The sequence below is a fragment of the Euprymna scolopes genome, chromosome 35 (assembly GCF_053919585.1).
Source record: "Euprymna scolopes isolate OS-2025 chromosome 35, ASM5391958v1, whole genome shotgun sequence".
NCBI lineage: Eukaryota > Metazoa > Mollusca > Cephalopoda > Sepiida > Sepiolidae > Euprymna > Euprymna scolopes.
The window spans coordinates 87,486,357-87,513,279 of NC_136516.1; the positions used below are offsets into that span (position 1 = coordinate 87,486,357).

General features: G+C 34.7%; 1 protein-coding gene across 1 annotated transcript; it reads left to right on the forward strand.

The window, feature by feature from the left end:
* The first annotated feature begins 75 nt into the window (after positions 1-75).
* LOC145259981 (proteasome subunit alpha type-2) lies at positions 76-26,923 on the forward strand. Its single transcript, XM_080117976.1, has 7 exons — positions 76-182; positions 8,994-9,070; positions 11,470-11,602; positions 13,359-13,481; positions 15,458-15,545; positions 19,884-19,957; positions 26,607-26,923. Exons 1-7 carry the CDS (start codon positions 145-147, stop codon positions 26,779-26,781), a joined length of 708 nt encoding a protein of 235 aa, XP_079974102.1. The 5' UTR covers positions 76-144; the 3' UTR covers positions 26,782-26,923.

Below are 26,923 nucleotides of genomic sequence, written 5' to 3' on the forward strand. Positions count from 1 at the left end.
TTTACTTATTTTATATTTAAAATAAATTTTACAATTTATTTCACTAAATAAATCTTATATCTCGTACAAGAATCATAAAATTAAATTCATCGTAAAATACGAAACTAAACCTGAAAATTATAGGTTACTTTACTTCGCTCCATCATGTCCGAACGCTACAGTTTCTCGTTGACAACATTCAGGTAATTTATTAGTTTTAAAAGTATTTTTGGGTGAATTTTAATCAATAAAAAAGATAATAATTATATAAAAGCCATTACTTATTTCGTATGAATAAAAAATACGTTTGGTCGACATGTTGTTGATTTTAAATTACCATCTCTTTGTTTGCCATTCAATTTTGCATTCTCATCCTCGTTGTATGTCTTAAGTTTAAGCGCCCGGCTTCGATATAAAATGACTTTTTAAAAATTATAAATTGTCTTTTAAATTTTGCTTGTCCTTTTCAAATAGTATCTATATTAATTATATTAAAAAAGAAAATGATACGTGATTTACAGGCTAAAAGAGATTATTTGATTATCAAATTTTCTCTATATTAAAAAGAAATCCGTATTTTCTAAATCTTTTTTCGTCAGATTTTTATTTTTTCACCCAAACATAACTTTATATTTTTGGTACTAGTGCTGCAGAGAGTGATCCGGACGTAAATAATAACGTTATTATTTAAAAAGCCATTCTTAACATGGGGAGGGGAGGGTGTTTTGTACCTATTCTATACTTTAACCGTACAATTGAATAATAAAAAAAAAAAACATGTCATAAAACTTTAATTAAACTTGGAAATACGATTCAAAAAAATAGCGCGGATCACTCTCTGCACCATATTTTTTTTTTAGTCAATTTGATTAAAATATAATAATTCTCTTGTATGTTATTAAAACTCTTCAGACAATTTTACATGTGTTTCTCGCAGCTACAAGAATTGATTTAATATTTTTAAAAAATTAATCTAATATTTGATCAAATACCGTAAAATAAAACGAAAAATATGTACTTGTAGGTATATTTTTTTTGGGGGGGGGAGACTAGTGCAGAGAGTGATCCGGACGTAAATAATAACGTTATTATTTAAAAAGCCATTCTTAACATGGGGAGGGTGTTTTGTACCTATTCTATACTTCAACCTTACAATTGAATAAAAAAACATATCATAAAACTTTAATTAAACTTGGAAATACGATTTAAAAAATAGCGCGGATCACTCTCTGCAGTGCACTAGCACCTGTTTTTTACGACCTGCCCCTGCGTAGTATAAACATCCCCAACCACCCCATGTTAAGAACTGCTTTCGGACTCGCCCCCCCCCAATCTCCTCATGTTAAGAACGCCTTTTATGGTTGAAGGGGGGGGGGTTATTCCGAAAGCTGTTCTTAACATGGGGAGGTTGGTTTTATAAAACGTTGGGGCACGGCGTAAAAATTTACCTACTTGTATAACTTTTGAACCGAACAAAAACCGAGCTGTTTATTTATTTTAAACGTCACTCAATCCTAACTTAATCGTTTTTTGTCTTGTTCAAAATCTGTAACAATACTTGAAAAAAAAATTAAAAAAAATTTTTTTTTAATTTTCCTAAATAATAATGCTATTGTTTCGAAGAGCCTTTAACTTTGAAAGGGGGAGCCTTTTATCTATTCTTTATTTTCACCTAACAGTTTAATAAACAAAGTATACCATAAAAAATCAATTAAAAACAAAGGAGCAACCCGAAGTAAAGATTACCAAAAGAAAAGGGCGGTCTGACTACGATCTTGCTCCCTCTCTAAATTCCACGATTTACACTTTTTTTTTTAGAATACGGACCGTGTTGTTTTGTTTTGTTTTTTTAGATAGGATTTTCAAGTTAAATTCTTTAATATTTTTGTTTATTGAATTAAGTACAGAATAGTGTGAGATATTTCAGTTTCAAAAGAGATAGAGATGAGTAGACACACCTTCCAATGAGCAGGAACTGGTAGGCGAGTAGACACACCTTCCAATGAGCAGAGAACTGGTAGGCGAGTGAAGGTCTAGGCAATTACTGAGCAGTAGAACCACCGGTCTTGATGCGAGAGGCTTGAAGATTTTTGAATTACCAATTCACCTTCTGGCTCTTAAGAATGCGTTGCGTTCTTTTCCACAACATGAGTAGCGACACCCAAATTTCTGATGTTAACTGATGACTGGATCCCACTTGATTTGGCTTTAGCAAAAATGGCATGTTCCGTTTCAACATAGTTACATGAGTATTTACGAGATGACCACAGCTTCGTTTGGTCCAACAGCTATCTTCCTCTCCCCAAGTTCATATGAAATTTGGGAAAATGACGTGAAAACTAATGTGCTGCTGGTTACACTCTGGAACAATAGAGATGGGTGTAAGTGAGCGTGACATGAGGGGATATAAGTACAATACTATCTCCCTTACCCACAGCGAGTTTTTTGTGGGCACGAGAAAAAATTCTGTACAAAGTCCATTCTAACTGTTTACACTGTACAATTACTAGTGAATTTTACGAGTGCTGGCTGCGTGACCAGCTGCCTAGTTCGGCTTCAGCAATACCAGGGGCATTGTGCGGTGCCAATCAGCGTAAAGCCATGGGGGAGCTTCTTGGGGCTGGTATGTATGGTGGATTCACGAGTCTGTGGGGGAGCTGTATGCGCAGCATCTACATTCGTTGGTGTGGCCACCTGCACGGTAGGCTCAACATGCGTCGGCTCTGCCGTATGTGTGGGGTCTCCAACTGTTGGTGTGGCCGCACATACAGCTCTCTCAGGTGATAGACATGGGCTTGTTGGCACATCAAAATACTTCTGATGCTGGTTCAGGGCTCCTTGCTGGAACATCATTGGCAGGTGTTTCTGATTCGCTTGAGTGGGTGGCAGCCTCCCTAATGATGGGGCTGAAGGACTCAATGACATCCCCACGTGAGACTGTTCTGAAGAGGATGAACTTACGAAGGTGCTGGCTGTTTCGCAGAGTTAGTCTCCCAGAGCCATTGATTTTCACAACATATTGGTGGGACTGCCTGACCTCTACGACGGTACCTGTTATTTCTCAGCACTTTGGATGATTGCCTGTCAGGTTCTGTAGGTAGACATGATCCCCGACATGAAGAGGAGGCAAGGATTAAGTGTGTTCGCTCCATTTCTCATGCTCTCGTGAGTGTCACTTTGCGAGAGCCTTTTCCCTGGTGACAAGGTTCTCTGTCCATGTCGGATGCAGGCAGTAATAATCCATGGGGATGGGGATAGGGTCCCGAATAGGTCTTCCGAAGACTGAGGGCCAGGGATGCCTTAGTCTCTGGATCGATTGAATTCCGATAGATGAGCATGGCGCACTGGAATTTGTCTACATCAATGGACCCAATTTCAGAAGTGTTGTCCATTAGCATGCTTTTGACAGTCTTTACACCTATCTCAGCTCTGCAGTTGGCATGAGGGTTGGCGACTGAGGTGAGGCAGTGGTGCACACCCCATGTGTGAAGGACTTCTTGTGTCTTTCCATCTGAGGTTAACTCTTCAAATACTCCAACAATCATGAAGATTTCGTTGAGGCACCTGACAAGGGTGTCTGCACTATTTTCTGCTCTAAACACCATTGGCCAATTGGAGTACCTGTCAACGACTACTACGTAATCATGGTAGTTATATGTACAATAGTCACAGGCGATCCTCTGGAAAGGATGCTCGAGAGGAGCCAAGTCAGTTGGTGGCTGCATGGCATTCAACTTAGCAATCCTGTGGCAGCTAGTGCACTGATCCCTGATGTGCTGGATGTCAGTGCTGATGTTTGGCCAGTAGACAGAATCAGCTGCCCGGGCACACATGGCACTGACTCCCTGGTGGGCTGCATGCAAAGCTTTCAGAATCTACGGGTGCAGTGCCACAGGAATGATGACACGGTTGACTGTTAATACCACACTGTCTAGGTTGTGCAAGCTACTAGAGATGCGATGGTACAAGCGCAATGCGGGCCTTCATCTGTTTGCCGTCTGATGGAAAGCCTTCACAGCTAAGCTGCTATAGCATTTGGAGGTCTGGGTCAGAGGATGTAGCTTCCTGCAGCATGTTCCATGTAGCAACATTAGTAACAGTGTACAGTGTGCTGGACATTGATGCCAAAGTGGAGGCATCTTCTCCGATATCCACTGGCTCTTCTGACTTAAAGTTAGTGATCGGGGTAGCGTGAAGCCGTGTCAGCACCGAGGTTGTGTTTCCCAGAGATGTGGATGATCTTAAAGTTATAGGCAAGGGTTTTGTCTTTTAAGTTGTGCAGGTGGTGATTGTCAATCTTTGTGGTGAAATGTTAAGTTCGTTAATAAAAGGTGTTGAGGGAAAAAAGACCTTCTAATTGTTGTATGTTGGAAATATTTATAGTTTTTGGTGGCACTTAAAAATAGATACCAACCATTCGACATCTGTGACTTCATTCGATTAATTTGCTGTTCTTGTTTTTTTGTGTCAAAGGAAAAAATAAATTATTACAAGGAGGACTGAGTTTTCAAATTGGAGTGTAATCAGCAGTGCACAGATGAGTAGACACACCTTCCAATGAGCAGACAAAAGCAGAGAAGTGGGGAGCCAGTGAAGGTGTAGGCAATTACTGAATAGTAGAACCACCAGTGTTGACGTGAGGAGCTTGAAGAATTACCAATTCATCTTCTGGCTCTTAAGAATGCGCTGCTGGTTACACTCTGGAATAATAGAGACGGGTGCAAGTGAGCGTGGCATGATTAATATGAGGGATATAAGTACAATACTATCTATGAAAATATTGAGACATATAGCCTTTTATATATTAGATTTTTTGAATACATTATATTTTCATGTGAGGGGGCCCATTTGTAATCTGAGTTTAACGTAAATAATCACCCCCTTCTTGAAAAATGAGATTCTATTTAGCTGAGTGAATGTTACCAAAACCAAAGTGATGATCTGGGTCTTAATGTTCGAAAGTACTCAGAAAGAGGAAAAATGTGTTCAGTTTGTGAAAAGGGGGTTGAAAAATAAGCCAATTTTTTATGATACTTGTAAACATTAGCTATTCAAGAAATGCAATGGAATTACCAATATGTTGAAAGATGATAACAGTTTGTGTGCAACAAGTGTAAGTCAGTGGAAATGGACGAAAAAGTATATTTAGATGGTGAGGTTTTATTTTTATTTTTTGCTAGTGGGGGTGCCCGGTGTTGCCTGGGTGTTTGTAGGTGTGTGTTGAGCAGAATAAAAAGAAAAGTGGTAGTAGGCAGGCAGGCTCGAACCCGTGACACGAAGGCAGAAAAGAAAGTGAAAGAAAATCTGACATTTTACCGCTACGCCATGACGCGACCGGAAGTATAAAACGTTCAAATTTAGCGATGTCAATCAAAAAGATGACTTGCAGGAATGGCGTTGCTTTTAAACCTCTTATGAAGGTCGTTTTTAATGTAGGGAAAAGCAGCTCCCCCAAAAAAGGGGGCACTCTGGCAGTATCCAAATAAATAGTAATTGTTTCAGTATGAAGGGTTTCCTCTACATTGACGAAGGACCAATTACAGAAGAAATACTACCCGGCCGGAAGGCCAGGCACCGGCATTTGCTTTAGTTATACGAAAAAAACAAGCAAACACTCGAAACAACGGGACGGAGGGAAGTTTTTACAACTCGGAATCTGAGATATTATAATCTAGGAAGTATAAGAAAACTTCTGGAATCTAATTGATGTGAGATGGAAGATGTCTATTGGCCTTAGTCTTGAAAACATCAAGGTAAGAGAAAAACAGTGAGCAGGAAGAGAGTTCCACAAGTTTTCAGTTCTTAGAAAGGAATTACAAGAATAGGAAGTTGTATTAGAATAAAGTATTGCAATTGTGATTTGATTCAAGAGCAATTCAATTTTATATGGTATCTATAAGCATTGGGTACACATAAAGTGCATTAGAATTACTGATAGGTTGAAAGAAAATAAGTTTCTGTGTAAATATTGTAGTAAAATAAAGATGAATGAGAACTCAGATATGGAGAAAGTATATTTAGATGATGATGTGAAGCTTTGTTACTTTCGTGATACTGTTGGAGCACAAGGCGGAGCTGGTGGTAATGTGAATGTCAGAATTAGGATTGGATGGAGTAAGTTCAGGGAACTTCTGCCATTACTAACCAGCAAAGCATTACCATTGTCAACAAAGGGAAGAGTCTAACGTGTGTGTATGGAAGTGAAATCTTGAGTTGAAAGGGTTGAGGACATGTGCTGCATGAAAAGAAGTGATTTGAGATAGGGGAAGGCCAAGAAAAACATGATAGGAAATAATAATAAAATAGGTGATAAATAAAGACCTAGCCAGAGATAGAAGTCAATTTCTAAAAGTCATCTAATCTGTTGCATATTGGGTGAGAAACCTTTTTGGGGGATCCCCGGCTCTCCACTTTTGGGATCCTTTTATCAGATGTGTACTGTTCTTGTGGGGAGGCATACACAATCTGCCCGGGCAATTGCATGTCAACAGGAGTCAGAGCAGATTAAATTTACAGGTGTTTTGTGTAGTCCAGTGCAAAGAGGTGAAAAAGGTCACACTTGCTCACTGACAACAGCTTGGAAAACAAAATAACGTTTCATTTTGAGCTAGTGTCAAATTTCTATGCATGGCTCTATCTTTCTTTCTTCCATTGAAGAAAGAAAGGAGAATTAAATTATATTGTTTTTAGCCAGCTGAAGCGTTGGACGAAAGTAGACGCATAAGTTTTGCGCCAGCTGTTGGCTACATGCACCTGGTCAGTTAATATGCTCTGCCAGTATAAAATGTAAAATAATTTTATTTTTATAAAAAGATGCTTTGATTGCTATTTCTACAAACGTTTTATCTGCAGCAACAACATTCTTTTCAGCAGAGGTCCCTTATGTCTGCCCATAATACAAAGAAAACTCAATAACCAGACTTTGTCAGTTGGCTATAGCCAACGCCATACCAACCCCTTGATATAAAAGAGATGTGCGTATTGTTTGATTATGTCTAACACCTGGGGAGCTGGTTGCTGTTCTCAGGACGTGATAACTGTTCCAGAAACCGCCACATGACAAACCAAGTAACTCTCCTCGGCGAATGATCATGTTACATGTAAATTAACCAATGCTTGACCAATATCTACGTGCAAAAGTGAGCATGGCTTATACAGATTAGATATTTTTTAATGGATTTATTATAATATCTAATTATTCGTTTTGTTTAGAATGATTGAAAAATAATAGCAAAAAGTTAATTGCTAAAAAAAATGTATTTTTACATTTGAAAATAAGTATTAGAATTAACACTGTCCTAACAACAGTTAAAAATGCATAAGTTCAATGAATTTTGAAATTTTAAGAAATTAATTTTTAAAAATCTCTTGAAGATAAATATCAGTTTTCTGGAACTATTACAAAATAATTAGGAAATTAAAGTCTTAAGATACTGAAATTTATATTAAAAAAGAAGGTTATTGTCCAGAATTCCCCTATATTTAACAAAAAAATACAGATAAATCTATGATGTACTTCCCTGTGAAAAAAAACAAAGAAATCATATTCCAAAAATCACATAAATTGATCAAGTAGTTTTATTTTTAAATAAGAAAATCAAATTTTATGAGTATCCGAGGAGTAACTGTGATGCTAGCCATTTAAAAGAAAAAAGGGGGAGATAACTCGCCAATAATTCATACTTACTGGATTTATGACGCAATGTTTACGAATTCCCATTAACCACTTAAAAATGAGTTTCTTTGTAAAAATAAAACTACTTGATCATTTTGTTATAGGTACGTACATAAGGGATTTTTCTGTAATTTTTAATGTAGAAGGAATTCTGAACAAGAATCAATTACTTTCTTATATAAATAGATTTTGTTAATCTGTCAGTGATAATTTTTCCTTTAGTCACAATTTTCTTTTTTTAAATTGCAGAATTTATCTCCATTTCAAAATATCAGAGATTAACTACTTTTAGAAATGTAAAATATTCCATTAATAATAAATAATAAATTCTCAAAAAAATGAAGCGAATGCCATGACCAAAAATGAAAACCTTGAAATTTTCAATTTGAGTTTCTACCAACTGACCTATTTGGATTTAAAGATTTCTACCAACTGACCTATTTGGATTTTCTTAGAAATAGAAAGATTGACTAAAAATGCTGGAGTTGATACATGTAGAACAGTTGCGGCAGGAGGGAAAACAAGAAATGATGAGATTGGATTTAAAGAGGGATAAAGATCTAACCAGAGTCAAATTCTAAAATTTGTCCAATATATGTTAGCATGCAAGACAGACATTAAACCAGATAATGAGGATAGAAAGTGAACTTTTGGTTTACTTTCAGCAGCCCTGTTTCTTTTGCTTATTATCAGTTTTGTTTAGTCTTTACATTCCATGGACGATGTTTGTCACAGGATGCTTTTTAGTTTGGCTGTTGTCTATGAGTGGGTTGTATGTGAAGATTTTCAATCCTCTCATAACATTCTTCATCATTATTCACTGTCAGTCTATTCATCTCATCAACCTTTATCCTCAAGTGGTTTTTGTGTTTGATAAGTCGTAATTCATTAAAAAAAAATTATGCTCCAATGTTTTCTTTATAAGAGTTCCTCCTAGGGTTTACACTGTTATGGACACTTTATAATACTATTAAAAAAAAACATTTGTTTGTTTCATTGATCTATTGAATTTTAACACTCACATCGGCATTGAAAATTATTTTCTAGTCGACATTTTCCTATTTTATATTAATTGTTTCCAGAAATGAAATGTCAATGTTGGCAAGTACCAAGATATTTTTTTTTTTATTATTATTGACTTACCATTTCTGATGTGGGAAGTCTTTAGTTGCTTTTTTTTTTTTCATTTTATTTTCAAGAGAATCAGATATTTTTTTTTTTTGACTTCCTATGATTGACATTTAGTATAGTTATGAAATTTATTGTTTATTTGAATGTTTTATTAAAAATGGCAAATTCTTTTTGTAAATATTTATTTTAATTTTCTTTTCTTCATCAGTCCATCAGGAAAGTTGGTCCAGATTGAATATGCTTTGGCAGCTGTGGCCGCAGGAGCTCCGTCTGTCGGGATAAAAGGTTTGTTTATTATTGAAAAAAAAAATACTGCAACAAAAGCGTTAAACATGTTTGTTAGATGTCATATTTTATTTATAGGATGGAACAATAAAAGTGTCACCATACAGAAAACAACACTACAAGTTTATTTTAAAGCTTTTATTGAAAAAATCAATTCAGGTGATTTGATTATGTAGTAGAGCTGAATGTAGTCGCCTTCAACTTCAATCACTGCCTCGATACGGATCCGGAACTGAGAGCATGCTTTTTCCACAAGCGCTGGCAGGAGTTCAATGAATACTTGGCAGATGGCAGCGATTAGGCTGACTTTGGTGTTGTGGGAAGTCATGTTGGTGATGTTCTCGACGTATGACCATAAAAGTAGTCCAGCGGATTCAGGTTTGGGGGGGAGGAGGGGGGTAGCAGTGAGGGTACAAAGTTGTAGCACTCCTGAAGCCAAGCCTGGGTCTCTTTAGACTTGTAGGCCGGCACCAAGTCCTGCTGCCACACCCAGGGTCTCCCAGTGGCCACCTGATTGCACCAGGGAATCACCACACTCTTTAGCACATTCAGGTACACTTTGGTGTTGACTTTCAGGCCGACTTTGAAGATATGAGGTGGCACGATGTGGCTCTCACTTGGAATCACACCAAAGATCATAACCCTGGCTGGAAACTTTGTTTTCATCATCTTGGGCATGTCCCTGTTATTCATGTCAATCCAGCGATGCATTTTGAGGATGCTGGCAATGGTCCTGTTGTCATAACTTGAATCGGTAGAGAGCATGAGTTGTACAATGATGCATCTCTGATTTTGCTTGTTAAATATTTTGTCATTTTCAGACATGATAGAAAGCTTCCATTGCTCTTGGGATTTATACACACCTGGCCAACTAATAGGTGGTCTGCAACAAAAAAAAAGACAACCTGCTTTCATCAGACAGAAATGGAATCATGTTGTCTTTTCTATGGCGGCAATTTTATCATTCCTATTATCATGTAATTTTTTTATTTGGAAACAATATTAAAAATCTTTTATTTTCTTATTTCAATCGCCTTTTTCATATACAAACTAGAAGAATATCTTTTCCAAAACAGATAAAATTCCCTAAGCAAAAGTTTTGCACTACTTTTATGTCCAATTACAAAAATTAAAATCCTGATATAACACTAAATCTTATGTCTAGAATCCTTATTCCAATTTTAATCAAAATCCAATACATGATTTTGATTCTAGAAAATTTCTAAAATTTATAACTTAAGTTTACGAAGAAGAAATTGAAATTCATAGAATCTTGCTTGATTGATGTCTAATGACCATGGATTAAATTTAATGCAAATCTGCAATATTTAAATATGAAATTTTTAAATATGCTCTCTGAAATGCTCTTAAAAATACTTTAAGGAACTCAAATTTTCAGAATATTTAATGTCTGTTGTTAAAATTTCACAAAAATTGGAAGTATCTGAATTTTCAGAAATGGATTCCAGGAGTTGTGTGTGTGTGTGTGTGTGTGTGTGAGAGACTAAAACTTGTAAACTATTAAATGGTTTCCTCAATTTTTCCAATAAGTTGAAAAAAAAAACATAAGTTTAAAATTGTAATAACTCAAGAAGGTACACACCTCTCTTGTGCACCTTTTATTTGTAAAAAGAATTCAATTAACGTAGACGTAGTTATCTCCCTTTGTTATATATTATGATTTGATGGTTATCTCTCTTCAAAATAACAAATTTATAATTATTTAGTGTAAATAATTAACAACCTTTAACCAATAAATTATCTACATTTGTATTTTTATGTAATTATCTATATAATCTACTTGTTCCTTAGTCCATACGTTACACTTTGAAAAAGGCCAAATACAATTTTTTAAGGCCAAACTGTTTAAAAAAAAAAAAAAAGGACTAAATTCTTGAAATTTGGCTTTAAAAAGCCAATTTGACAACTCTAGCCAAAAATATGACGGTGACCTTCATTTGATGTTAGCATTGTTTTCGAATGTAATTATAATAATAATATATCATTATTGTTGTAATAACGAGAAAGGAATTTCTAGAAATTTTGACGTGCATCAGTTCTTCAACGAAGAAAGATGTCAACAAAATATTGCATAAAAAAGGGAACATTGAAAAGAAATGGAGCAAAAATGTGAAGAACATTATCTGATAAGATTGAAGGAGTAAATTAAAGATTGTTTCTTACACTGTAATTTTATTATTTGCATTAAACAATATAACACAATATTACTTAGAGTATTTATTAGTATATATTAATTTATCTCATTTGGATCAGTTCTATATTTTAAATATAATGAACACTATTTTCACAGGAATGTTAATAAACACATATTTTTGCGTGTTATTGTTTTTTCTGTTAAAAAAAAATATTTTTTATTTTTATTTTTTTGTATTTGTCAGCTTCTAATGGTGTGGTTTTAGCCACTGAGAAAAAGCAGAAATCCATTCTGTATGAAGAACACAGCATTCACAAAGTTGAAAGCATAACAAAGAATATTGGTATGATTTATAGTGGAATGGGTCCAGACTATAGGTGAGTCAAAGATTTCTTAAATTGTTATCGAATTTTGTATGCAATATTATTTTGGTAGTTGTTTCAAGTGCATTGTAGCAGTTCTAAATAAAATATCAGGAAAATTATTTGATCCACATACATATCAAGCAAAACTATTTGTGTACACCAAAAATTACGGAAAAAGCATCAAGAAGAATTTTAATAAATAATAATTCATTTCTTATTCATATTTGCATTATTTTTCTTTAAGCCAGCACATTGTAGATGATTATCTCCCTTCTCATGTGGAGATGCTATGCAATCCTGACATTCAGAGTTTGTTGACTGGACAGTAAAATAATTTTTATTAAAATTCTACTTGATAATTTTCCATAATTTTTGGTGTACACAAATAGTTCTGCCTGATGCATAGGTATATCAAATAGTTTTCTTGTTATTTTGAACTGTCATATTTTGTTTGTATATTAAAACAATGGTACTTGTAAAGTTTAATCAAGACATTAAAAAAAAAAAATATCAAAAAAAATTTAAATTGTATGTATCCGTTATGGAATGAAGTTCTCTGAAAAAAAATTTCACTTAATTTTTTTTTTTTTTTTTTTTCTTTTTTTAACAGCAAAAAAAACAAAACCATTTGTTATGATACCAAGGAAAAGGTTCGATTTTTAGGAAGAAAAGCTAGTATTAAAGATGGGGAGGGAGTGTCGGTGCTTTAAATTGAGTTATCTCACCTTGGTATGTTAAAAAAATTTAAAGATGTCTATCTTCAACGCGCTGCCATAAAAACGTGTTTTTCCACTGTAAAAAAAAATCTACTTGATCAAATTAAGTGAAATTTTTTTCCGAATATTTTCAGTCCAAAACGGATACATATAATATAACCTTTTTTTTTTTTTCGATATTTTCATTTTTTTTAATGTCTTGATTAAACTGTACAAGTGCCAAAACAACCACCTTGCTTTTAATAAATATTTTTTATATTCAATTTTTTTGGATACAAACATTGCATTTGTTAGTGTCTACCTCTATCAGTTTCAGTTAACTTTTTCTTTAACTGTGAAAGTTGAGATTGGTTTTGCTGCTGTTGTCATTGAGTGAATTATCCTGCGCAGAACTTACCAAGATTGCGCCTCAGGATCGTCTGATCTGCATGAAGTTGTCTTCATTAGACATATTGATGGAAGATTTGACCCAGAACATCTAAAGTGATACCAGTTTTATATGCAGAGATGCTCCATGGATTTGCAAGTTTGCCATGTGACATATCCTAATGTCAGCATCTCTTGGATTTTCACCTGAATTCTGTTAGCTGGGTAACTTTGATACCACTTTGTTGTCACTAACCTTACCACGGTGTGGAAGGATTGCAATAAGAGGAGAAATGCTGCTTTGTTGCTGTTGTACATTATTCATTTATTTTGCATGAATCAAGTGGCTATTTGTTCCCCACCTCCCCGCTCCATCTTTCTAGTTAGAATTCTTTTTAGAAAAACATCAGGTACTTATGTGAGGAACTACATGAAGGTTACCAACATCACTGAGTGAAAATGTTTCTGTTGAACTGACTGCATTTGAACTAGCACACCCAAGTTGTCAATCCATGTCATTAAACACTTAACCACTGTCATCTCCCTGCTGCTACTGCTTTTGTTAAGTTATGAAAGAATACAAATGAATTTAAAAATGTCAAAGTTTTTTTGTCTTAGAAAATTTTTGTTTTCATCTATCTCCGTAAAAAAAGAAATGAAAGGTTTTTTTTTTATCTTTTGTCCAGGGTTTTAGTGCGCCGTGCTCGTAAACTTGCCCAACAATATTATTTGACATACCAAGAACAAATTCCAACTGCCCAATTAGTACAAAGAGTTGCTAATGTGATGCAAGAATTTACACAATCAGGGTAAGTAACTCTTCTTTTATATTTGATTTTTTTTTTTTTTTTAAACTTTTTAACTATTGATCAGTTTTATTATTTATCACCAGAACCCACCACTGACTAATGTATATTAAAAATACTATGTGTGTGTGTGTGTGTATGTGTTATATATTGAGATCCTCCACCAGTAAGTAGAACTTATATTAACTTCTGAACATAATATTCCTGCAAATTATGTCCCAGATAGTAGCCCCCCACATCAAAGTGGCACTGTACCTTGTTTGGAGTGAAAATGCAATTAAAAAAAAAAATTTTTTTTAAACTAGTATGAATTTCAGCAAAGATTACATAAGTACATGTCAGGATAACTTAGCAGCAAATGGATTTAGACCCAGTGCAGCTAGCGTGGGTGAGGCGGGTGTTCAAAGGTTAGCTGTCTAAACAAAATGCGCTAGAAAAAGTTTTTAGCTGTTGGACTCAGGAAGTAAGAGGTGATATGTGTCTGGAAAATATAAAGAGAATCTAAGTAAATATTGCCTTGAAATTCTTGCCGTATATCGACTATTTTAAAGCTAAGTAAAAAAAAAAAAAAAAAAAAGTAAGTAAGAAGTAATTTACATGTTATCTGCCTCAAAAAGTAAACTCTGAATAAAACCTTTAAAACCCCAGCAAGTCTCCATTGTATTCCACTCGTTAATAAATTTGTCTCGAGTTAATCAGAAGCTCCACAATTACAAGAAAATCACTGTCCACATATAAAAAAACGGCAATAAAAAAGAAAAATGAAAGTACCAGCAACCGCGCATGTATGTAACAAGATTTTTGTTTCTTCATTGTGTTTTGATTACTCACTGGCGATAACCCACATTTCACATTTGATAGGATACGATATGTAGGAACTGTTCATTAAACCTATTATTTATGAAAATGTTACGTGTGAGAAAGTTAATAAGTATGTGTTGATGTTGTATAATCGTTTAAAATATATTTAATTATATCTATATATATAAAGGGCAAAATGTGTGTTAGTGTGTGCATTTTTTCTGTATGTCTGGCAAAGGCTTTTTTCGGGGTGGTTCTTGGGTTGGTCGCTCATTCTTATAACTTTTTATATGCTACCGAGATGATAATATCTAAGATTTATGAAATGACTCAGCATGTATCTTTAATTTTGACAACTTTTACGCGCGATTTTCGCCATATTTATTGGCCCACGCATGTCTTTGGCTTTTCAGTATAAAAAAGCGAAACTGAAACAAACCTCAGTACTCGTGTGGCAAATGAGTGCTTTGATCAATGTCCGTGAAAACCGTCATATCAGACAATTGCTATTCAAGCTGGGGAGAGAAAAAATAAAACAAAAAAAAAAACTGTCTCGCAGAAATAGTTAACTGCGGGATTTCATTCTCCCATGGTGTGATGTTTGACCTCAATAAAATCAAGCACCTGTTTGAACTCATTCACTTTTTAATTGCTAAATTTAACGTCTTACATTGCTTCCGTCGCCGTAACGCAGTTTTATGTTGTCAGCCTATTGGCCTCAAGCCTCCGAGTTCGAGACTACCTGCCACCAGCCCCCCCTTTTTTTTCTTTTAAACCTACAAAAAAATTTTTTTTTTCCATTTTATTAAAAGTTTTTAATATTGAAATTGCTGTTTTTTTGTTTTATATTTTTTAAGAAGTTTAGCATCGTTTTTTTTTTTTTTTTTTTTTTTTTTAATATTTAAACAAGGTTAAGTTTCTATTTTGTTCTTCTTTAATCCCCACCCTTGCTAATTTTTAATAAATTTCCTGCTTTAAAGATTTTAATATTTCAGGTGGGACCAGAACACAATAATCACAATGATTGAAGGTAGTCAGTTATTCTGACGTTATATACTAAATTATCTCCCTTTATGTATTGAATTATCTCCCTTAGTGTAATGTACTATTTATAAATGTATTGATTGAAAATGAAAACGTATATTATTATGATCGATTAATTTCTTTATTTATTCCAGAGGCGTTCGTCCATTTGGTGTTTCCTTACTTATAGCAGGTTGGGATGAAGATGAGCAAAAACCTTATTTATATCAATGTGATCCATCAGTAAGTTCATTTCTTTCTTTTTTTATTTTCTATTTTATCTATATAATCTAAAGCAGTCTCATGTTCGTATATACGTTATCACCCCCCTTTTTAAATGACGGGACCGCTTTATTGCTGAAGATGCAATGTAAAAAAGAAAGTAAATTTTAAAATTTCATCTGATCTCACTGTTGTGTCAAACATCAACTAAAATACACTTTCTTTGTCTTCAGGTTAGCATTGATCTATCCTAATAAATCTTAATGTTAAGAACATATGTTTAACACATACTTGGAGGAAGTGCCACTGCCAACAGAGCAGACCTTTCACTATTTCAGGATATTGGTTTATAACTACATGGACATTCAACAATTTGACTTTCTGTCTATTTGTTCTACTTGCTGTAATGCAGCATGAAAATTTAGCTTGAAACTTGCTAAGCCTTTATTCATCAAAGATGAAGTTTTAGCTGTTGCCTCTAGTTTATGCTGCTTTGACCTTGCTCTATAATTTTGTTGATCCATTAACTTTTTGAAAACCTCTTCACAGGTTTCCTTGGAATCTGTGGCTGAAATATTATCTGGATCTTGAGTAGATGCCTTTGAATTTAAGCCTAAAATCTTCACAGCAAGATCACAATGTGCTGATTTTGTTTCATCTTTCTGGGTTTCAAATAACAACACTTGATTCAGTGTGTCTACATCCACTGCAGCCAGTAGAGTTTTATTATTAAGCAGTTTTGACTCTCTTTAATGCATTGACTCGCACATTGATCTTAAATGGAACACGTACATCAAATCTGTTGCCAAGGCCGCTGGAAAAATGGTGGGATCTTTCTATCGATCCGGTAGATATCTCACTGCTGATGCTATTCTCTATCTATATAAGAGCCAGGTACGTCCAAGGATGGAATACTGTTGCCACATCTGGGCAGGAGCTGCTAGAAAGGACTTGTCCTGCCTTGAGTTCAAAATAGACTTCGTAGCCTCGTAGGAGATGTCCTTTTCTCTTCCTTGCAACCTCTATCTCACAGAAGAGATGTTGCGAGTTTGTCTCTGATGTATCGTTATTTTCATGGAAAGTGTTCAACTGAGCTTCAATCTATGGTCCCCCCTCGCCAAACTTTCGCAAGAAACACTCGTCTAGCTGTAAACACTATCAATAATTCCCCCCACTTTTTATCTGTGCCTAAACCTAAACGTAGATTCCATGAACAAAGCTTGTTTCTTAGAACTGCACGCCTGTGGAATTGTCTTCCGTTTTCCTGCTTTCCGGATGACTACAATATGGTTGTGTTCAAGTCTAACGTAAATAAGTTCTTGATGAGCCGTTCCATATAAGTTATCAAATTTACCAAATTTTCATTACTAATGATTACTATATTGTCCAATTTCTACTGTACACTCTTTAACCCTTATCCTTGAGTGGCCTCTGGGCCTTGATAATGTGGTGATGCCTATGTAAAAAAAAAAAAAAAAAAAAAAGCAAACCATCATGTCTGGATAAGGAATTCTCTTAACATTTTCCATTCTTTTAAAACATTCCCGGAGTGACATCTTTTTCTTGGAAGATTTTGTCACTTGAAAAAGAAGCTTAAGAAGGCCCTCCAGTTCTTCAAGTTGCATTCATAGCACTTCTAAAAAAAATGACATCTGAATTTGCCATATCTATAACAACAGGCTTCAATTCAACAAATTGTTTTACCATTAGTGAGGCAGATTGCTGAAACAATCTTTCACTTGGTGATACAAGCACCAAAATTGAAATTTGTCAGGTTTGCTTCTGCAGCCATCTTGAAAACTGGCAGCCATCGTGAATTTTCTGATGGCGTTCTTTTCTTAAAATGTATTTTCTGAACGTCATTTGTGCCAATTTTGGTGCTTGTATCACTAAGTGAAAGATTCTTATGGAATATTGAGATAACCTGCCCTACTACATGTTATAAGTGCTACTCCAGTAAATAACCTGGTCTATTAAAGCTCTTTTTCCAGCTCTTCTTTTGAGAATGGCATTAAACTTTGGTGTTCTTGCTGCAGTAGCAGCTTTTCTGATTTTGGCTATAAGATTACTGGAATGATGTTCTTTAAGAGCATCATTCATTGCAAGTTGGTGTGTATGTACGCAACAACGCTGGTGTTCAATTTCTCAAATGTGGTGCTGCTACATCAGCAAACTCATCTATGCAACTTAGCACTTCCTCAAACACTTCAAACAAATTTAAATCCATTTGCTTCTCTGTTAAGTCATCACAATCAATTGGCTGTCTACTGTGACTAGAGCTAGGTTCTTCTTTTTGATTTTGTTCTGCAGATTCTTCTGTAACACTTGAATTTCATTCAGTTGTTTGACCATACTCAACATGTTGGATGCATTATCTGTGACAATGCATAATGAATGGTATTTCTGAATGCCAAAATTTTGAAACACTTCCTTTACGAATTATTTCAAGAAGTTACTAGAGGGTTGGGCTTCAGGGTTTTTAATAGCTAAGATTTTGGTGGTCATGTTTCCTATCATGCACATACCTGACGTTAACAACAAAATAATTGACATGATGGTGTGTGCACCCTTTCAGTTTTAAGTCTACAAACTTGTTGGTCTCCCGATTTATCAGAGAGGGACCTATGTTTTCAGTGGCGTCCGTGCGTCCATTATTCTGGACGATTGCCAGATAACCGTCCGTTAGTTTTTTCCTTAAATTCTGCCACAAATTGTATTTCATTAAATAGATGTGCACAGTAAAAAAAATTCCTGTTGCGTCCCCAGGGGCTCAAAAGGGGTCAAAAATGCCTCAAAATGATACTTTTTGCCTCATAACGTTTGATCCATCCATTAGATTTTCCTGAAACTTGGCCAAAATGTGGAGGCCATTCTTCTTAATATAAATTCAGTATGGGTAACCCTGGCAAAATTTTGGTTCGCATCCCTCTGGGGCTTTAAGGCTAAAAAAACGTGCCTTTTTGGGGCTCTTTTTAAAAAACTTGATATGTATGTCTATATGGTGGTTTTCCATGGTGCTGAATTCAAATATACATGTCTTAAGGCATGAAACTGTACCGTTTATCCATTTTCACTGAGATTCGGCGTTTCCAGAAGCTCAAAAGAGGTCACAAATGCCCCCCAAATTGCAAAAAATTACACTTTTACCCCATAACCTTTGCCCCACCCATTAGATTTTTCTGAAACTTGGCGAAAATTTGAAGGCAACGTTGGCCTTTCACACTTCTCACATTCATCATTTCTTCACTATTTTTTGTGGCGTCATCTCACATGCAGCACCAGATGGGGACCACGCACGCGCGACTTGTTAATTTTATTTTTTAGCTGTTCCATTTGGCTTTCAGGTTCATTGATTACTAGTTTCCTTATGTTATCTGTTTAGAGTCACTTTTAGTTTTCAGTACGATCACTTCCAGTTGAGAATCTCAAGAAATGCTGTTGCAAACAATAATCTTAACAATGTTTTTTTTTTTTTTGAATGCTGTGAAGTCATTGATATACTCACTCAATCTCTAACATAAGAAATTGTCAACGATGCCGAATCATTTTTTTTTTTTTTAATATTAAAGGTTTTAGATTTTGATACTGATGAACCTTTGTCTTTCTCTAGTACAAGTTTAAAGGTCGGAATGGCAGTTTCCAAATGTCTTTTCAAGTTAGAAGCATGAGTAGGAGTATGGTTTTTAGAAGTACCATCACCAGAAGCACTTAATTTTAACGCAAGTTGTTTTTTTCATTATACACCGACATACATAATGCTTGCAATTACTAGTAAAGATAAAAAGTTAAAAGAACAGTAGGGTTATGTTTTCAAGTAATGTTATGGGTGGAATAAGTTTTGTAAGAATAATTTTTAAAAAAACTATGACTTGTTTCTATGAATCTCTAGGACAGTGTCTAGTGGGCATTCAGATTCTCTCCATATGTATAATGTTTATGTAGAATACATTTTTAAACTAATTAACTCATCAATATGATTTTGTTAACATAGCTTCTAAGCGTAAAATTAGTTGATGTGAGCTATATTTAATTTTATGCAAGGAAGTTGATGTGAGCTATATTTAAATTTATGAAAATGTATCGATTGATTTGAAAATTATTTGACATGTTTTATGAATTTTTGAAACAAATTGTAGACATAAAGGGGAGTGTAATGAGCTAAGTTTGATTTGTAGAGGGGGAAGGAGTGAGACAACTCTGTTTTAAATTGGACGGTTGATGACCTGTTATGTGACTTATGTTTTAAAAGTTTATGTGTTCATACTTGTAAAAATACTTTCTTTTTTTTTTTTTTTTTAATTCGAACTTTTATTATTTAACACTGTATTATGTTTTTATTTCAAACTTTTTTCATTTCAGGGTGCCTACTTTGCATGGAAGGCAACTGCCATGGGTAAGAACTATGTCAATGGAAAAACTTTCTTAGAAAAAAGGTGAGAGATTCTTTGAATTTAATATTTTAATTAAAATATCGGTCAATGTGTTCCGTTACGTCAACTGAAGACGCCTCAACATTTTCTTAAAAAAAAAAAAATGACGTCTTTTATAGGTTTTCGGGTATGTTGAAAACGAATAACGCAGGGAAAATTAGCGCAGACAAATGGTTTTCAAGATATAAGTAGGTACTTATATCTTGAAAACCATTTTCCCTGCGTTATTCGTTTTCAACATACCCGAAAACCTATAAAAGACATATTATGCAAAGTAATTTCTAGCAGTTTGAATTGGCCGCCATCTTTGTTGTTTCATTGAAATGATTTAGTGAGCATGCGCAGACAAACTGTGAAGTTAAATGCAACTGTTTATTCAACGTCATTTCTAGCTAATTTCACCAAAAAATTACTTTCAAGAAAATTTGGTCAATGTGCACTGGTTGTAAAACCTGTTTATTCTGGAAGCCATTCTTAACATGGGGAGGGTAAAAATAAGAAAATTTTCAGAATACCCCCCCCCCCAAAACTTTTCGAAATAAACACTCCCAACTTCTATATGTTAAGAACAGCTTTTAGAATAAGCCCCCCCCCCAACCTCCCCATGTTAAGAACGGCTTTTGGAATTGCGCTGAAAAAAACTGAGGGTTTTTTCGCTTTCATATGCTACCGGTTCAAGCATGGCCGCCAGTGATTTACATTTCAAAATACAGGTATTTATATCTTGAAAACTATTTGCCTGCACTAATTTTCCCTGTGATATTCCTTTTCGGAAAACCTTTAAAAGTTGTCGATTTATCAAAAAAAATGTTACGGTGTCTTCAGTTGGCGTAATGGAGCATATTGACTATGACAGTGCTTTCTAATTATATATATATATAATTTTTTTCGTACATTTATAAGCTACAATCAACATCCAAATGAATGCTTTGACGATAATTACAGTTTTCAAAAGGCGAACAATTAAAAGATACATCTGCCTTACTTTAAAGTTGCTAGGTTTATTTATGGTGTCTTTTACATATAAAAAAACCCCACCCAATACTTTTGCTGATGAGGAGACTTTGTTTAAAAAAAACTATATGTCAAAATTATTGTCCATGGCTTAATGTCTATCACAATAAAAACATTGTTTCCGAAACGATCGTACAAATTATTGACTTTGTTGTTGTTCCTTCTTATGAAACAGATTTTTAATTTTTAATTCTAATTTGAATTTTAAATTATCAATCACATTACTAAATATATATATATATATATATATATATATATATATATATATATATATATTATTGAGATAATATATATACAATGTGTCTTCAATAAGTTTCCAGACTTTTTTTCATGTGAGCACATTTATTGATAAGTACATGCATGCAACTCTTCCTTTGACATTTTCTCCAGCTGTAATGCACTTGTGCTATTCCAACAACTTCTGGAAGGCCCTAAGGAAGTCCTCTTGTGTGAGTGTGTCAATGATCCTTGTCACAGCCTCTTTCATCTCAAATGTCTCATAATAACAGCCTCTAAGGTTTTCTTTGAGCTTAGAGAATAACCAAAAGTCACAGGGAGCAAGGTCAGGACAATGGAGAGGGAGAGGAACTACTTGATGTCCATTTTAATCAAATAGTCTGTGACAAGGACGGAGTTGTGGACTAGTGGAAATACCACTAACCCAATTTGAAGGGTGTTGGCCTCTTCCGGCGGAAGCTCTGGCTGAACTTCCTTAAAACCTCAACATAGTATTCCTTGTTGACTGTCTGTTCAGTGGGTCAAAAAAGGGATCATCATAAGTTTTTGGGTGAATTGGGTCTGTCTGGCCTTCTTGGGTCTGTGAGAGCCAGCATGCTTCCACTAGGAACTGTATTTTTTGGTTTCTAGGTCATAGCAGTAGATCTGGCTTTCGTCACAGGTCACCAGAGCATCAAGAACTGTAGGATCTGAATCGATCAGCTCGACCATCTCCCTGCTGTCATGACAACGTCTTTCTTTCTGATCTTCTCTGGGCATCCTTTGGGACAAACTTTGTGCAAATCTTCCGCATTCCTCACGAATAATTTTGTGTACTAACATCAAACTGTGCACTTATTATCTCTATAGACACACAACGGTCCTTATCCATGAAATTCTTTATTTGGCCAATCAACTATCGTATTCTGGCTTCCTTACTCCTCCTATATCTCTCATCACCCCTCACAGACTCCCTACCTTTGAATCTCTTATGCCACTCAAAAACTGATGCTCGATTCATGCAAGATGGTCCAAAAGTAGTTTGAAGCATTCCATGTGTTTCTTTAGCATTTTTCTAAGTTTAAGCAGAATTTTATTGCATATCATTCTTCTAAAGTTTCCTCACATCCAGCTTGCATTTTTAAAATTCACCAGCTGTGACAATCAGGTTTTAGTAGGGTGTATTCCAATTTCTGCTGTAGCTGTTCATTTGAACCTGAAATCATAAAAATTGGTCAGTCATCCTGTAGGATGTATAGCAATAACATACTGAATTTTTAAGAGTCTGCGACAATTTAAATGCTTGTACAAAATATCTGGAAACTTATTTAAGGCACCTCATATATATTAAAATAATATGATTAATATTATTGAGATAATGTGAGTATATATATATATTATTGAAAGAGTATAAAATATATATATATATTCTGGAGTATATATAAAATAGACATATTCTCGAGTATATAAACATATATCGATGTATATATTTTTTAGAGTATACTCTCGATTGTGTGTGTGTAGATATACATATATATATCTTGAATTGTCACCAAATTTCTCCATCGTCTTTTAAAACTGTTTGATACTCTGAAAACAGATATATACTTCTTTCACTTCTTGATATTTACAAAAGACGATATCACACCTTGGAATTACCCTGTCTGGTTTGATTTTTTCTTGTTTTTCTCCTTTTCCTTTATTCACCTTCACAAACATTCTGCAAACAATTTTTTTTGCATTCTATGACCACCATCATACAATGCAGTTTCATAAAATGCTAAAACCAGCAAATTTTTAGCTCTGCTATTTATATAATTTACTAACTCGTTTCTTTCCTCTGAAGAGAAGAATTTTGCATTCTTTTAAACTCTGCAGAATAAGGATATTTTAACCGTCTTTGTTTATTGGAGGTAATCTGTCGAGAAATAAATTTTACATGTAAATTTTGGTTTACAGTTTTCATTCATGCTTCTGGTATATATATATATATATATGTCTCTACGGACAAATTTATCTTTAGTTGACTTTTGACAACTAAATATTTTTGTTTACTAGCCAAATAGAAAAGTTACTAGCCAAACCCACATGATTTTTGGACGTCTTCATTAAGTGAAAAGTACTTATATCATAAAGATTTTCTTGTATCTTTTTGTTTTAAATAAATGTAATTCTAAATATGCACTAAATTTTATGTTGAGACTTGAAGGTATAAGCATTTGAATTTCTTCAGATGTTTTTTTAAAACAGACTTCGTTAAAAAAAAAGACAGACTTTTATTGTTTAAATAATTTGACTTTGCTTGTTTTATTTTTAAAAAAAAGTAAAGATTGAAAAAGCATTTTCTTACTCAGTTGTGAGCTTTGAAAGATTTTTGGTGAAAAAACACGATCGCCCAAAGATAAGTGTTTTGTTATTTCTAGTTGCCACTTGGAAAAGTCACTCACAAATGCGACAGTTTCACTTGCAACATAAAGCCTGATATATATATATATATATATATATATATATATAAAATCATGAGAATAAGAATTGTGGTGTTTTTTCTTTTGCGCAAATCTTCAATCAATTTATTATATCAATTTTAGGTTTTAATTATATAACGATTTATGATATCTATTCTTCCTCCTGCAAACACCCTGTGTGGAACTTCTGAGTGTTTATTTGGCAACGGTATTTCCTTATCTTGCTAATCTTTGCAGTTGATTTCAATCAACAGTTATTTTGTTTCTGACAATCCACCATTTTTGTTTCTCTAAACCAGGTAGTTCAACTTTAATCAATGATTATTTTATTTTCGGCAATCATATTATGTTGTTACCTTACCAGATGACCTTTTTGGTACATTTGACCTTAATATTAAACAATATAAGCAATTCTTTTTCATAAAAGAAATTAAGTTCACTCACATTACTAACCTATTAATTTTGTAAACAAATAAAAAAAGAAATTATTCAAGTCATATCTTTTCTTCTACTCTTGGTAGTAAGTTGGTTAGAACAGAGTTTCCCAAAGTGGTCTCCACGAAGCCCTGGGGCTCCGTGAGTGAGGCTGAAGAGCACTGGAAGCGCTTTCTTAAAGAAGGCCAAATGTTTTATATGGGAAAATTAAATGGTTGCAGACATTTAATTATTGATCTTTTTTACTGGAAAGAGATATGATACATGTGGTTGCTCCAGTTGGCTTTAGCCTTAAGTCAAGGGACTCCCAAAATCATTAGTTAGTGTTAAAATTTGAAATTAATGTTTTTCATGTTTGTTTTAGAAATTATCTTGTTAGTGCTCCATGAAAAACCTTTGTTCTGCACAGGCCCCCCGCTTGGTGTCCTGAAGTTTGGGAAACCCTGGGTTAGAACATAGTAAGACATCCAATGCCATTGGTCACGTTTGGAAGTGATTGGCATCTAGGGTTTAAACAATACAGACATGTATGGGTTAACATACTTGCTAAGTTTAGCCACATTGATAAGTTGTGAAATGACAAAACAGCTGTCTGTGACTGGCTGTATTTTGTACTAACTGTATCTAGTTGCTGGGTAGTATTATTATTGCATTAAAAAAAAAATATTGCAAACAAAGATAAATAACTCTCTATTGCATACGATAACATCTTTTTTTTTTTTTTTTTAAATCTTTTTTTATTTTAAGATGGCATCATATCAAAATAACTTCAATTACATTTTTTCCTTATTTTTACATGAATTCACTGTAAACAAGGCAAACGAGATTTAAAAGACTTCTATGAATTAGTAACCAGATTTATGATGGTATCTTAAGTGGGAAATTGTGCAGATGCGAAAGAACTGACCCAGTAAATTATCGCCCCATTAGACTCCTCCCACTTTTCGCCAAAATATTTGAGACAATAATTAACCAAGCTCTAGTCCATCACCTTACAGATGCTAAACTTCTGACTGACCAACAATATGGATTTAGACAAGCCCGCTCAACAGCAGACATCCTAACTGAAATCTCAGAAAACGTATATACCAGTCACTGGACAAAGCGGGGGAGGGTAGAGCGGTAGCTCTAGATATATCTAAGGTTTTTGACAGGGTATGGCATGAAGGTCTTCTCAGGAAAATCAGATCATATGGTATCACTGGAAAATACATGCCATAATTAAATCCTTCTTAGATAAGAGAAAAATCCAGGTTGTCCTCGACAATCGTACATCTAAACAATACGATATAAATGCGGGAGTGCCTCAGGGATGTATCCTGGGACCTCTCTTATTCCTAATATTCATAAATTACCTCCCTGACAAAATTGCCTGTGAGATGGGTATATATGCTGACAACACCACACTCTATAACAGACACGACAGGAAAACAAATAAACACATATCTAAAGAAATGGCAGAAACACTAGAGGATGATCTCCGATCTGTAGTGGAATGGAGACATAAATGGATGGTCACATTTAATGCTGCTAAGACTAAACTTGTTTCCTTCAATAATTACAAGAAACCTTCTCTACCACCAATAGCAATGGCCAATGACTCTATCTGAAAGTACATCTTTCAAACTCCTCGGCCTAACGCTCTCAGGAAACATGAGTTGGAACAATTACATTGAGAGTATCGCCAGGACCGCTGTGAAGAAGGTAGGTTCTCTCCACCATGCTAGAAAGTATCCTATACATCTATAAGGCCACCATTCGCCCATGTATGGAGTATTGTTGTCATATTTGGGCTGGTGCATCTGCCACTAGTCTCTCGCTCCTAGACAAGGTTCAAAAGAGAGTCGCCAACCTGATAGGTCCTGAACTGTCATCTAAACTTCAGCCCCTGTCCCATCGACGAAATGTTGCATCCTCTGCCTTTTCTACAAGTACTTTAACAGTGAATTCTCTGACAAACTGCAAACACTTGTGCCCCCTTGACGTAAATACCCCCGACAAACCCGACAAGCACCTAAATCCCACCCCTTCACAGTAGAGATCCCTAAATGTAAGAGAGCCTTCTACTCCAGTAGTTTCTTCCCCAGGACAACTAGACTTTGGAATTCCCTGCCGGGCCCCTGCTTCGCCAACTGTACTGACATGCAGAAATTCAAGTGCAACGTGAATCGACATCTTGCTGCCCAACTCCCTACACAGTACCCCTGATGCCCATATCCCTACAACAAAGTGGTAATGTGCCTTGTTTGCTTGTGTGTGTGAAAATGTAATTAAAAAAAATAAAATAAAAGATACTTGTTCACATTACATTTAAATTTTCACAATCATAGGAGCAGGGAGGGAATTCTAAAGGCAAGCTGTTCATGAAAGAAGCTATTAGAAATGTGCCATGAAACAAACACACAAAATCTAATTTTTCAAGGTCAAATCTTGCTTTAGCACAGCATTTCCAATTTTGTATAAAAAATAATTGTCAAAAAAATATTTTTTTTATTTTTAAATATTTATTATTTTTCTTTTAGATATAATGAGAATCCTGAAATTGAAGACGCAGTCCACATTGCCATTCTCACTTTGAAGGAAAGTTTTGAGGGTCAGATGACAGAAAGCAATATTGAGATTGGTATCTGTAACGCGCAAGGGTTCCGGCGTTTGAAACCCTCAGAAGTGAAAGATCATCTTGCAAATGCATCTTAAACATTTTTGGATTACATAATTTCTTCATTTTTTTCACATCTTGTATGTAATATTCAAGCTTAGACATGGTGCTTGCCATTGGTTTAAGTTTGGGATCAGACGCACTTACTACTATTGATTCAATAAACCCAGTTGATTCATA